Source organism: Engraulis encrasicolus, unplaced genomic scaffold, assembly GCF_034702125.1.
Source record: "Engraulis encrasicolus isolate BLACKSEA-1 unplaced genomic scaffold, IST_EnEncr_1.0 scaffold_27_np1212, whole genome shotgun sequence".
NCBI classification, from domain to species: Eukaryota; Metazoa; Chordata; class Actinopteri; order Clupeiformes; family Engraulidae; genus Engraulis; species Engraulis encrasicolus.
Window position 1 is genome coordinate 1,072,717 of NW_026945566.1, and position 15,000 is coordinate 1,087,716.

Below are 15,000 nucleotides of genomic sequence, written 5' to 3' on the forward strand. Positions count from 1 at the left end.
GTAGAGAAGAGCCTGTTCGGCAACCAGAAGGTTGCAGGTTCGAGCCCTGCTCTGCCTGACCCCATCGGTGTGTCCTTGAGCAAGATACCCCAAATTGGTACCCTGCGTGCTAGCCACGGCCACTAGTGTGTGAATGTGCGTGAGAATGGGTGAATGTGAGGCATATAATGAATACTTAGAATTTTATGGTGGTGCAAAGTATTCATGAAAAAGGTAACATTAGTGAATGGGTAGCATGAATTCTGGAAATAAACAACTAAAAATCTCACACAGTTTCCCTTTAAAAAAAAATACACTCGGTACAGAGAGAGCTGAATTTGTGGACGGCTAGGCTGGAATGGGCGGTGAATGGTGAGTGGGAAGCTGATGTGATGTTGGTGACATGCTGGTCATGTGTATAAACTGAGTCTGTAAGTTCATATGTAAATAATTAATGGTAAGTAACAGTGGACTTCTCCATTAAAAAAAAGAGTGCTGCCAGAGAATATTTGGCCTGTATCGCTGTGTAAGAAATGTCAATCACGACATATGAAGACAGTATGCAAAGTAATATGAAACAGGTTTTTTTTTTTGGACGCATTGTTGGTTTACAAATTATTTTTTAAACAAGGGAATAATTATGCTTCAACAAAAACTGTATATGCCTTTCCTTGAAAATTGCTGTGACTGCATGCACGAACACATTGTAGCAAGTTGTAGTTAGCTATCTAAAGCTCCACAAATTAGTTTAGTTTCTCAAACAGAATAATAGTATCCTTGGCTGACTGTTTCTCTGCACAAGGTGAATATTAATGAACAGAATTTCATAGGATCAGTGCAGCGTACGAGAGATTGTCCATGCATGTCTCCATTAATATTTCTTTGGATGTTGTCCTTTAATATGCATTGAAAGTACCCCCAATCTCATAAAGGCTACCTCAGATCTAGCGTTCACCTTTCAGGGCACAGTGTTGTCATGATAATGAGGAAATCTGATGTAACCCCGAACTTCACAGGCTCTCTCTTCTGACCACACCAGCAAGGTAATGCCACGAGCGACACAGACTGAATATAATTGTGGCATCACACACATAATAAGGAGGACTACTTCAAAGTGTTTGAAATAGTTTTAAAGATTTTCTCAAACACTGTTTTCTGGAATGTTCTTGGTCATTTAGAAAAGTATTTCCTCAGAGGAAGAAGATACAGTATAAAAGACTGAGACACATACACAGAACCATCCGAGGCAAACTGGGTTCTTGACCACTGACATAGCGATACAGCAGTGAGCCGTAAAGCCTCGAGCGTTGCTATATATCGGCCCAAATCCATGGCCTTGTGAGAGGAAAATTGAAGCACTTTACAATTCAGCGCAAAGTCATTTCTATTCTTTTTTCTCCCATTTTTTTTCACACAGCATTAATACCGTCAAACTTATCGCAGCAATCCCCCCATCCCCGCCCTCTAAGACTTGACAAGTCTAAATTACAAGAGGAGCAAGTTCACCTGACCTTGGTTTCCCCCAGAGCGTCTAAAGCTCTGTGATCTTGCGAAATGACATTTCCCTCTTCCTGCCCTCCGATTGCCTCCAGACCGGCTTGTCTCTCTGTCTCTCTCTCTCTCTGTCTCTCTCTCTCTCTGTCTCTCTCTGTCTCTCTCTCTCTCTGTCTCTCTCTCTCTCTCTCTCTCTCTCTGCAAACTCTGCACAGAGCTGCAGAGCATCCCCTGTCTTTTTCCTTTATTTAGCCAACACTGTGCACAACACATTTGGGGCTTGGGAGGACAAGATTGGAACTGTATGCCGAGCAAGTTGTTGTAAAGCTTAAATAAAGACACAAAACATGTTAAGGCTTTTTTCTGCTGGCTGGCTGGCTGGCATAAGTGGATGCATATTTTAATATTGCAAAAGACATACGATGTTCCAAAAATACGTTGAACAGATGCAGATAAATGGGTTTTAGTTTAGAGACGGAGTCAAGATAAGACACAACCTCACTTAGAAATGCACCCACAGATGTAAATGCGTTTACGCACGTACGGTGTACACACACACACACACACACACACACACACACACACACACACACACACACACACACACACACACACACACACACACACACACACACACACACACACACACACCGTGCTCCCACAGGCCTCTGCAGTATGTGTTTTTTCTTCTTCTTCTTTCTTCCATTATCCAGTTCTTCAGCGGCCTCCTTTCCTGGAGTTCAGCGGCAGCTCCAGGCATCATCCGCTCCAGACCAGCTGGAGAGCTCCCATTCCAGAGGAGCAAGTTGTGCGTCATGACACACAGTGTAACATGGACACACACACGCACGCACGCGTGCACGCACGCACACAAACACACACACACACACACACACACACACAGGCACACAGGCACACACAAACACACACACACACACACACGCACACGCACACGCACACACACACTCCCCCCCTTCACACACATGTGCGCATGCACAGGCACAAACACACACACACTTAAGCATTCATGCGCGCACACACACACACACACACACAAACACACACACACACACACACACACACACACACACACACACACACACACACACACACACACACACACACACACACACACACACACACACACACACACAAACACACAAAGTCTCAAGCTTGAAAAAAGCGTTGGTCATTGATCATGGAATGCAGGATACCATCTCTCCAGGTGTCTTTGGTCTAGTAACTGTGTGACACTTTTAACATGACGAGAATATACAGGCTATCGGGGCCTAGTGTAAACACACAGCCACAGTCATAAACACATAGCCGCACACAGGGCCGCTGACAGCTTTTGCTGGGCCCAGGACAAAGCAATCTGAAAGGGCCCCCTACCCAATAAGTACAATGTAATGAGGAACCAATTCTGGGCCCCCTAAACCCCCTGGGCCTGGGGCAATATACCCCTCAACCAACCACCCCCCCCCCCCCCCCCCTGTCGGCGGGCCTGGCCGCACATACAGTAATGGCACAACAGGGACTTGGCCTGGCTTTCTGTCTTGACGATAAACGGTTAGTGGGCAATGGCAGTGTTAGGACAGAAGTACACAACAATAAGACAGACTATTACAAAATATGACAGTGCGACACGGCAGACTGGAAATGCATTGCTGTTTATCGACTGCCGTGTTGACAATAAATCTCAATGAAGCAGCACTAGTGCATTACTATTTCTTGATCAACAACCTTCATGTTTTTTCCCCCTACACGTTTGGCTAGAGGTCCACTGTGCTATAAAAAGAAAGATATGCATTTAACAGTGGCTGAGGGGTTGTTGCTGTTGTTGTTGTTGTTATGAAATTATATTGAAATTCTAATAAAGCAGATGTCATTTTCTAAAATGAAAGGCAGCATCTTAGCTGGCATTTGCAGGTAATTTCCTTTTCATTTGCTGACAGCAGTTATCTCTGTCTGATATCAGAGTCTGTTCATTCTACTATTCACTCTGAGCACCAAGGAAGAAAATTCGGCAAGCAGACATACACTTCACTTTACAGAGAGCACCACCAAGGGGCATGCTGTCTAGCTTCACAATGCCAGCTCAATCTAAGCCATACTACAACATCTGCTGCCATGGCAATATCTCTTGAGTCTAGCATCACGCTGCTATGAAGAGTGGAGACACACTCTCCAGCGGTCAACACAATATTGGCCCCTCAGTGTAACTGTCGGAATAAGCCTGACATAGGCTACAAAAAGATTCAACCATGTTTAACTGGGAACAACAAAACAATCCAAATACTATTCAAGAAAGAATCAAGAGACATTTGTTAAAACATTTGTAAACATGTAACCAACACAGCATCCCTCAAGCCAACTTCATCAAAGATTATTTCTCAGCCGTCGAGGACACCCAGTCCTCACCTCTGCAGTATCACAACAGATGATCTTGATACTCCAGCTGTGCGTGTGGAATAATGTACCTTGTTGAAACCTTCTATTACATCACATCAAGGGGATCTATTCAACATCTCCCTCTATGATTTAGGTGCTGTTTCCACGTAGCAGGATATTTTTTAGCAGGGTATTTTTTTCTCCTGTTAAGTGTAAACGCAACATGTGGATAAAAATAAATCCTCCATTGTAACAAATGCGTTTCAGGCCACTAACAGGATATTTTTTTCTCCTGCTTTTTATACCTGGATTTTAAATATCTGCTACGTGGAAAGAGAAGGCCAAAACCAATGCAAAACCAATACAAGCAGGAGAAAAAATATCCACATATAAATGTATCCAGCTACGTGTAAACAGCACCTTAGTTTCAACTGTCATCACTCCTCGCAAAGGGTTCCATATTTTGTACATTTAAGTGAATCATTATTGCCGTGGCATTCACTTAAATGGCCTGCCATAATAGGGTACTAAATCACATTAATCACTCTTATTATACCGCATGTTTATGTTCTTTCAAATGATGTGTAATGTATTTTTCTGATGTGAATGTCTTTGTTACTGTACAGCAACGACGAAACAAGTCAATGACTAAAGGGCCGTACACACACACATCGCTGCTATTTACCAGCTTCTCACTTGCTCGCCTACTCGCCTCTCTTTCATGGAACGTTCGCTGAAAGTTCCCGCGGCTTTAACTGCCAATGAACAGGCGAGAAGTACCGAACTCTGCCTTCCAATTGGTTACTCGCTTACTCGCCTCGCTCGAAGATAAAATATTTTCAACTCCTAGCAGCGACGTGTGTGTACGGCCCTTTATGTTCTTCCTCACTACAGCAGAGGAATAAGTGCACTGCAGTGGTTGATAATAACCTTGATTAATAACAATAAACAGATCACTTTTTTTTACTATTGCAAATACATGAATACCAAAAAATATTAAAAACTAAAGATACACTGAGTTTTTGAACATTTAATTCATTCCACCATCAAAGCATTTTCAATTTTGTCCTCATCTCAAGTAAAAAGAAAAAAAAAACTCAGATGGTGCTCAGTATGTGTATGCACAAAATGCAGCGCTCTGTAGCCCTGCTGAGGGTCAATGTTGGCATGCAGACTTTAATGGCTGCTGTGATGTCCGTGACCCTGGACTGCACCCTGCTTGTTTACTTACTCCCCCCCCCCCCCCCCCACCCCCTTTTATCTATTGATTGCTGATCTCTCCTCTCTCTCTCTCCCTAGTCCATATGTGTCTGCCCCTCCCCTCTCTATGTGTCTGTTTATGTGTCTGTCTATGTGTTTCTCTCTCTCTCTCTCTCTCTCTCTCTCTCTCTCTCTCTCTCTCTCTCTCAATCTTTCTATCTTTCTCTCTCTCTCTCTCTCCTCTGATGTAGACACTCACCCCACCCCCTTTTATCTATTGATTGCTGATCTCTCCTCTCTCTCTCTCCCTATGTGTCTCCACCCCTCTCTATGTGTCTGTCTATGTCTCTCTTTCTCTCTCTGTCTCTTTCTACCTTTCTCTCCCTCTCTCTCTCTCTCTTTCTCTCTCTCTCTCTCTCTCTCTCTCTCTCTCTCTCTCTCTCTCTCTCTGTACTCGGATGTAGACTGGCAGCCCAGCTCTCACTCCCAGTGGGATGTGTTTTGGGTGTGCATGACTTCTCTCCTTTTGAACGGCTCACACTAGTACAGGGGTGTCAGTGCTGGACGTGATGTGCCCACTGTGTACTTCTATCTGGTATGGATGGGGGAGGAGTGGGAGTGGGGGCTCAATTAGGGCTGGGCAATATGACGATATATATCGCTATCGTGATATAAAAGTGTATATCGTGACCTTTCTCCTATATCGTTTATATCGTGATAGTAATTTTAGCAATTTTATACAATACAATGAATATCATTTAATTACATTTCATGTTGTCACAATACACACTATAAGTTAATGTAACTGTAAAAATAAGAATAAGAAGATCAATTTTAAAGAAAGGTTGTTTTGCGACATGAAAAAATAAAGAGCAAATAAAGAGAATAACTGAAAACGTATGTAATTGTGCTATATCGTGATATATATCGTTATCGTGATATAAAGTAATCCATATCGTGATATTGGGTTTTTTCCATATCGCCCAGCCCTATGCTCAATTAATTTCCAATGATGGCCAGTCACGCTCCATGTTATGCTTGGACAAACTTGTATAAATGATTAAGTAAATTAATAGAACATGAGAAAGAGTAGTACCAGTTAAGATGAAATCTATGGTGCATTTCATAATGCCTTCAAAATGGCAAAACCACACATGGTAAAGACTATCGTAATTAAACTGTATTCTATACTAGAATTTTTCACTTCGATTCTTAAAACAAATCAGGTGGTAAGCAGACCATGCTTAAGCATTCCTTTCATGGATAATCAAATCACCAGTGAAGCATTTAATGACACACACATTGAGAGTAAATAGAATGGAGGCCAAAATTCTATTTCATTGTTGAAGCCAAGTTGGAGCCAAGGTTGGACCCAAAAAGACAAAAAAATGGCCAAATCCCATTCATTCCTATGAGAGACATAAAACCCTGTATCTCCCTTAAATGCCACTCCAGGGGGATCATTTTCGCTCAACTAGTAGGTCCCCTTGCTCTCCAACTTACCAGGGTGGTGATTTTTTGTGGTGATGTTTTATTTTAGAGAGATATTAAAAGTTAAATTGACCAATGAGCATCAGAACATGGTTTGATTGACCGTTAGAAGTCTTGTTGTTGTCCAATCAGCACCTGCGTTTGGCGTTGCTAAGGTGGAATGTAAGTTGGAATGTTCCCAAATCTGGCTTCAAAGCGTTGAATGGCAAATAGCGTTGATTTGGCGTCCATTCTATTTACTGTCAATGGACACACAGGTGAAGCCTCTGTGAGGCCAGCAATGATCGACTTAATTTGCTATGTATGGTTCAGTTGGTACAGAATTATACTGTACGTTCATCAACAAGACTGCCAAAGTATTTTGGGACAAGGCAAACAGAGAAAAGAAAGAGAAAACAGCTTCAATTGCTCACACTCAATCCCTATCTCCGCAAGTCTACTCTCTGACAGTCGGAGCATGAACATGATCATCGGCTCCCAGGCTCTCTCACAACCTTTACACACACACACACACACACACACACACACACACACACACACACACACACACACACACACACACACACACACACACACACACACACACACACACACACACACACACACACACACACAGACGTATGCACGGATGCGTGCATGAACACATGCATATACATAGTATGTACACACACACACACACACACACACACACACACACACACACACACACACACACACACACACACACACACACACACACACACACACACACACACACACACACACACACACACACACACACACACACACAGAGAGTACCCTGCGGCTCATTGTGCTGGGCCGGCTTTCATTTGTCACCACATGGCCCAGTGTGACACAATAATGACACCAAATACAGCTACGACGTCCACGTATCCCATACCACATCCATCTAACTTTAATACATTCACTTTAAGAACTGTGATGAATCTGCAGAGTGACTTATTGATGAGTTGCTACGGTACCAATAGAACTCTGTGTGTATTGATGTTGAGGCGAGGCCATAACATGAAGTGAGTATGCATGAGTGAGGAGAGGAAACAATAGACTACATGCCTTTTCAATTACGATACGAGGGGAAATAAAGTTTTAGACCTCTCTTCCTCCCTTCCTCTCACTCCCCCCCCCCCTTCTCTCTCTCTCTCTATCTCTCCCCCTGCCTTTCTTTCTTTCTCTCTCTCTCTCTCTCTCTCTCTCTCTCTCTCTCTCTCTCTCTCTGTCTCTGTCTCTCTCTCTCTCTCTCTCTGTTCTCTGTGTAGTCAGTCGATCTTGGGGAAAGCCCTTCCCCCCCCATCTCTGTCCTGTCTGCAATGGAGACACAATAGAGGCCGAGTAGCCTGTGTAAGAGGGTGGCTTACACAGTGTATGGCGATGCGGACATGACAGTGTATGTATTATGCAGGGCTACATACTGAACGCCTCCATTAGTTACCCACAATCCAACACCACGTCTGTTCACTCCACTGAAAGCAGTCGAGACCGAGACACTACAGTAGGCTTTTTCCAGCGCTCTATGCAGGGGACATTGAGGCTTACTTGCCCGTGCACACACGCACAGGCACAGGGACAAGGAAAACACAGGCATATGCGTGCCTGCACGCACACACAAACACACAGACACACACAGACACAGACACACACACACACACACACACACACACACACACACACAGACACAGACACACGCACGCACACACTCAGACACACACACACTTACTTAAGTGCCATCTGTGAGCTGGATGGCCAGGAGATGGCGAGAAGCCCTCGAAGGGTGGCCTAATTTGTGAATGGAAAACTAATTCTCCATTCTCACTTTGGCTTCGGAGAAGAACCAGGGTTATAACTCGGTGCACACCACACCACACTCCTCTCATCTTCTTTTGTGTCGGCACAGAGTAGAGGCACTAATGCACTTGCAGCATCACCACCATGCAGACACAAAGACTCCATCTCTCACGTGTTGACATGGGGTGGAGTGTGCGGTGCATGCGTGCGTGCCTATGAATGTCTGTGGAGGATTATCAGTGTTGATTCTCCCACGCGTGCACAAGGTGGTCATGGTAAAGGTTATTATGGTGATTGTACTCATTTGCCGGCTTTTCTCCACACAAATGTGTGCATCGTTACAAATACGAGACGTGGAGTAAAAATAACACAGGGGCATTTTGATAAACATCACAAATGAACGTGATTTTACAAGACAATAGCAGCAGCTAGCATATGTGTACAAATCTGCTACTGACACAGACACACAGACACAGTCACAAAGACACACAGATACACATACACACAGATACACACACACGCACGCTCGCACGCACGCACGCACACACACACGCACACGCACACGCACACGCACACGCACACGCACACGCACACACACACACACACACACACACACACGGTAAATTGTGTAGTGTTAAAATAACACTTAAAGAGTTAAAATTAACACTGTTCTAGTGTCTATTTGGTCCTGCTCCAGATCAGTGTTAAACACTGGTGTTAGATTTATAGTGTTAAGCTAACACTATAAAGAGTAAAGCAGTTTCGGGGAGCACCCTACTAACAATTTTTAGTTCTAAGAAGGTTCCTGGAACACAAGCCCTTGGTTCCAGTTTAGTTCTGGGTACGTCCCCAGAGTCATGTTTGGTTATTTTTCCTTGTTGGTTGCATATTTGGTTCCTTAGACATGCTCCTGATGTTCCCCCAACCTTGTTTATTATTGTGAATGTGTTTTGGTCCTGCCCCACTATCTCTCACCATAGTTGAGGTACCCTGATCATGGTAATTAAGCACCTCCCATCCTCCACCATGACTGAAACACCCTGCGCCTGGCATCAGCTTGCCACACTGCTCTCTTAAGATAATGTTAAAATCATGTAAAATGTCTATGTTTTATAGGTCAGTCTATGCTGCACTGCACAACAATGTGAAAGAAGAAATATCAGCTGAACATGCATGAACTCAATCTAATGGGGATTAATACCAAATGTTTTCCTTAATGTAGTTAAAATATAACCATATCATGTACATCAAGTGCACAATGGAGCAAGCAAAGTAACATGTGCTGTTACTGACTAGCTCACAAAGCAAGACACAAGATGTAGCTAACAAATTCCATAAGCCAAAAGCACCTTTAGCTTGCTTGCAAAGCAGGTAAACTAGCGCTATGCTGTGCCATGCTGACCAGCCAGCAGGCAGGCAGGCAAATATTTAAAGCACTGTGACAGTCCAGGTTTATATACAGGCTCAAGAGTACCATGTGACCAGATTGATTAGGAGTTTTTCAGGTGCAAGCAATTGAGTCATGATATACCAGCCCTAAGTAATTAGGTTTGGCCAGGCGCTGATGGACAGATTGGTTGTGAGGGGCCTGCTTGTTACCGGCAAAGGTGTAACAAGATCTCAAGTTATTTCTTTCACTCAACACATCTTTTGTGTGATGTTGTGTGCACAGCCAAACCTTAGATCAACCCAACCAAGTTGAGTTAAATGAATGAAATGGAATAAATAAAAAAAAGATTGTGTACATGATTAAATCTGGAGGAAATACTGTTACTAATATGTAGACGTATATGATTTAATCGGGTGGACAGTCATCATTGCTTATGCTCTGAACAACACAGTATAAACAATGTTGGGCAGACAAACTCCATCACCTCGAGGAGGCGGGGGCTCTCTGGAGTACTTCTAACTCCACACAATTTAACAACTTCATTTGTCACTGACACTGGAGAGCATCTCACTCCATTTGGTGTTGGAATTACTCCAATAGTGTTAATAAGCCTTAACACTGCAAAATTAACACTGGCAAATTTACTGTGCACACAGATATGCACACACACAGACACAGGCACAGACACCCTCTGGTGTTCTCCTTGGCGTTATTTGAATTCTGCTAAAACTTAATCATGGTCAAGTAGCTGTTCATTCATCAATAAATTAATGCTTGCCTAAAAGAACATGGGCTAAGTCATGCAGCCTTCCCTTGCGTCAGAGTTCTGATTCTAGATGGTGGAAATATGCCTGTGGGATATAGCTAATACTACAGTATGTCACAGAAGTAAGTACACCCCTCACACGTTTGCAGATTTGTAAGTATATCTTTTCATAGGAGGGACAGCATCAAAGAAATTTCACTTTGACACCAAGACTAGTAACCTATCTATAGCATGTATCACCGCTTTAACTTGCTCACTCAAAACAATACAAATACAGCCATTAATGTTTGAACATATACCCACAAAACTAAGTGAGTACACCCCAGGTTAAAATCCAGTAGAGAGTGTCTGAGAAGGGGCCGTGTTGGCCCGAAACATCACAGTTACAACACAATGAATAGGGATAAAAAGGGAGGTCATCGTTCAATCCTTGCCTTGCAATGAATTAGGGATGGCACAAACCGCACCGAAAACCGAAACCGTACAATTCACACACATACCGAACCGAACCGTGCAATCCATCGCAAACCGCAATTCATGTACTGCCCCAAAAAAATCATCACTTTGTAACTGCAGTTATATAAATATTGTTTAATATTCCCAGTGCACCATTTATCATGAACTAAAAAAAAGAACCGTAGAGAACCGAAAACCGTGACCTTGACACCGTGATATGAACCGAACCGTGAATTTTGTGAACCGTACCACCCCTACAATGAATTATGCATTTTGAGTCTGCACCTGGCTAAAATAGATGTGTGTGAGATTTGAGTGAAATCCTATGAGTATCATGATCTGCTTCAGTAGTTGCAGTACATGTTGTTGACATGCATGTTTCTTTAAGGGAAATTCAGCTTTCCAATGTTGACAGCATTCATGCAGCCCCAAACCATGTCAGTCCCACTACCATGCTTGACTTGACAGATGCGAATTTTTTTTGTAAAACTCACTTGTTTACCACCCATGCATTTGACACCATCTAAAGCAAATTTGTTTATCTTGGCCTCATCAGACCACACGTCATTGTTCCAGTGATCCATATCTTTGGTCTGTTTGTCTCTGATGAAACCATGATAAACAAATTTACTTTAGATGGTGTCAAGCATGTGTGATGGTAACCAAATTGAGTTGATTTTTTTAAAGTGTCAGATGTGTAAAATCAAGGATGGTAGTGGGACTGACATGTTTTTGGGCTGCATGAATGCCGTCAACATAGGAAAACTGAATTTCACAGAAAGAAACATGCATGTCAACATGTACTGCAACTACTGAAGCAGATCTCAGATAGGATTTCACTCATTGAGTCAAAGTGTATTTTCTTTAATGCTGTCCTATGAGAAGATATACTTACAAATCTGCAAACACGTGAGGGGTCTACTCACTTCTGTGACATACTGTATGGTCTTTTGCTTTTCTGTATGCATGTTGAAGACATCCCTCCTCCCCCTCAGCAATCACAGGTCTCTTCATTTACATAAACATGCCGTCATCTGGCAGCCACCTTTATCCAGCATGACAGCACAACAAGTACACTACTACACAATAAAGAGTCCATTCAAGAAAATAAATAAATAAACAACGCTCATCATGTTCTGCCAAGTAAACATGTTCGTTTTTGAAGTGCCAGCTTAATGAAGTGCAAATGTATACAGTGTTGTGGAGCTGTTGTCGTGCCGTCTGGGTACTCTACTCATACAAAAGCAAAGTGCAGTAGTCAAAAATGATTTGAAACTGAAAATGGTTTTCGTAACACCTCCTTCATTCACCTTGTGACAAAAGACTTATGGTCCAAATGTGTCCCATTTCAAGAGACATTGCCATGTCACATGTGCAGTAACTGCAATATCCAACCTTCGGTAATGCTTTGAAGCAGGGGTGTAGTGGGCGCGGTACGCGATGGTACGCAGACCACCCACTTCTCCAGAAGTGTGATTTAAAAAAAAAAAATCTTCTGCCCATGTTTGAATACAAAAAGGAATGATCACATAGCAGTATTGCAGGTGATTGACCAAACAGATGAAAACGGAGAAGCAATGACGGTAGATTAAGGACAGTTGGGGGGTTTGACATGATAAGTTGCCTAATTATTTGATGACGTTAAAAATCGCGTACCCCCACTTTAAAAATCCCCACTACACCACTGCTTTGAAGGCCCTTTTCTCTGTTTCACCTTTACCCTTGTAGGGCAGTAACTGTATGTGCTCGTGGCAACTTCAGTGACAAACTGAGGACAGAACCGGACAGAACACGTTGTCTTCTTACCTGTGTTGTAGTGTTTGGTGCAGTAGCGCAGGTCCGACTCATCCTTGAGGATGAACTGGGGTAACGTGAGGCCCTCAGCCACCTGCACCGGTCCCTTCTCCTGCCACTCGAAGATGAGGTCATTCATCGTGTACCCGACTGCCAACAGAAAAGGACAGGGTCAGGCGCTCTGGTTTGATTCTTGTCTGTTCTCGTTTAGAAAGCCGTCACTCGGCATGACACGCCACTGGATTTGCAAAACAAGCTCTGTAAACAACCATTTGACTGTGACTGTGTTGCCTAACATTTAATATATGCATATCTAGGGCAATGTAAATATTGTGACAGACCGAGGTGAAAGGGCTTTCTGTATTCTTGAGATTGACTTAAACATGCCCGTAAGACGAAGACATTAATGAGGAAGAAGGAACTCTATCACTGTCACGCCATCACGGTTGACCTACAATAACAAAAATAAAGGTCGCAATGTATGCAGGGGCATCGCCAGACCTATGGTACAGGGGCATGTGCATGGGTATTGATTTGCTGTGAATCAACAAAAAATTGACAACCTTGCAACCTTGGAATTCAGCTAAAGTTAAGCATATGGAGTAATCTCTACAGAATGTACAAAATAGTACACATGCACTAGCTGCAATAATATAGTTAATTTACAAGCTTTTTAAAATAAATAACTGCAAAAAAATGTAATCGTACGCTTTGCACACTCGCATTATCTCCCAGTGCCCTACTGTGCCCCTGTTTAGCATTAGGTCAGCTGACGCCCATGAATGTATGGAATGTATGAATTGGTTTTGAACCTTCCACATGGAGCAAACCATAACTTATATTGGGGGAAAATAACACACCATTAATAAGCAAAAGCGTTTGGAGAAGAGAATATGATCTACTGCAAAGAATTGAAATGAGTATTTCTCTCAGGCATCTCCTCATTAGATGAGGAAGAGGAGGCACAGCGTAAATGGGCTGCGGACTGTTTTGACACTCTTAATTCCTTCCTCCTCTTCCCATCATGCAGTTCTCCCAGCCTGCAGGCTCTGCTTGTGCAGATGCCTGAGAAATATTCAAAGATCAGTCAAACAAGTCATCATGACTACTATGACTCAACACAGCAACCCCACTGCATTAGATTATGAGTCATCTATTTTTGGACTCTTGCTGTATTTCCTGTCCTTTTTCCTTAAGTGTGTGTGTGTGTGTGTGTGTGTGTGTGTGTGTGTGTGTGTGTGTGTGTGTTCGCGCGTACGTGTGTGTGTTTGCGCGCGCGTACGTGTGTGTGTGTTTGCAAGTGTGCGTGTGTAAGTGTGTGTGTGTGTGTTTGTGTGTGTGTATGTATGTGTGTGTGTGTGTGTGTGTGTGTGTGTGTGTGTGTGTGTGTGTGTGTGTGTGTATGTATGTGTGTGTGTGTGTGTGTGTGTGTGTGTGTGTGTGTTTGCGCGCGCGCGTGTGTGTGTGTGTACGCGCGCGTGTGTGTGACATTAACATTAACAGTTTGATCTGATGCTACTCTACTCCATCCTTCCTGTAGATACAGTACAGTCATCCTTTAATGCACTGATGTAATAACCAGATTAGATTCTCTGCGAACTTCAAGCTCCACATTGCTCATTTGCAGTGCAGCATCTGCTGCTCGCTCGGCATCTGTGTATTTTTTTCCAATTGTCTTTGAACTATTGTCATCCATAATGACAACGCCAGGAGGCTTTTGCCGACTCTGGCACATCATAAACTGGAGCAGGGCCTACAAATGAAGACAAAATATTTCTCGAAGCATTAAGCCGACCCATCAAAATATCCCCAGGGCAGCAACTGTGCTGGAAAGGAGACAGTGTGTAAAATATGTTTAAATGAATTATGAGACTTTAATTATGAAGACGTTCTGCTTCTTCCTGTTTATTTTTTTTTACACAATGACATTTTTGACAAGCCTTTGACATTTCAGGCAGATTGTTTCAACTGATTATGTATTTTGATAGGGTACTATTATTTGTGTGAAACATTCGGGTTCTCAACAGCAGAGGTTTAATGGCTGCAATGATTTATCTCTCACCGACTAAATAGATGACTAGAATATATTAATACCATTCTTCAAAATAAATGTCACACCCCTTTATCATTTAAAATGTTTGGTTTATTTGTAAAGGATATTGTTGTTTACCTAATCATTGCGCGGTACATAACAGCTTAGCATCTGTTCCTTTTAATGCAAGCAATTTGTCTTTCT

At 42.9% G+C, this 15,000-nt stretch overlaps 1 protein-coding gene across 1 annotated transcript in view; it reads right to left on the minus strand.

Moving 5' to 3' along the window:
• The window catches only part of glra3 (glycine receptor, alpha 3), a 64,287-nt gene that overhangs the window by 21,187 nt on the left and 28,100 nt on the right, over window positions 1–15,000 (minus strand). The window contains exon 6 of the mRNA XM_063192939.1: window positions 12,777–12,914. Coding sequence (XP_063049009.1) covers window positions 12,777–12,914 — 138 coding nt within the window. The remainder of the gene's footprint in view (window positions 1–12,776; window positions 12,915–15,000) is intronic.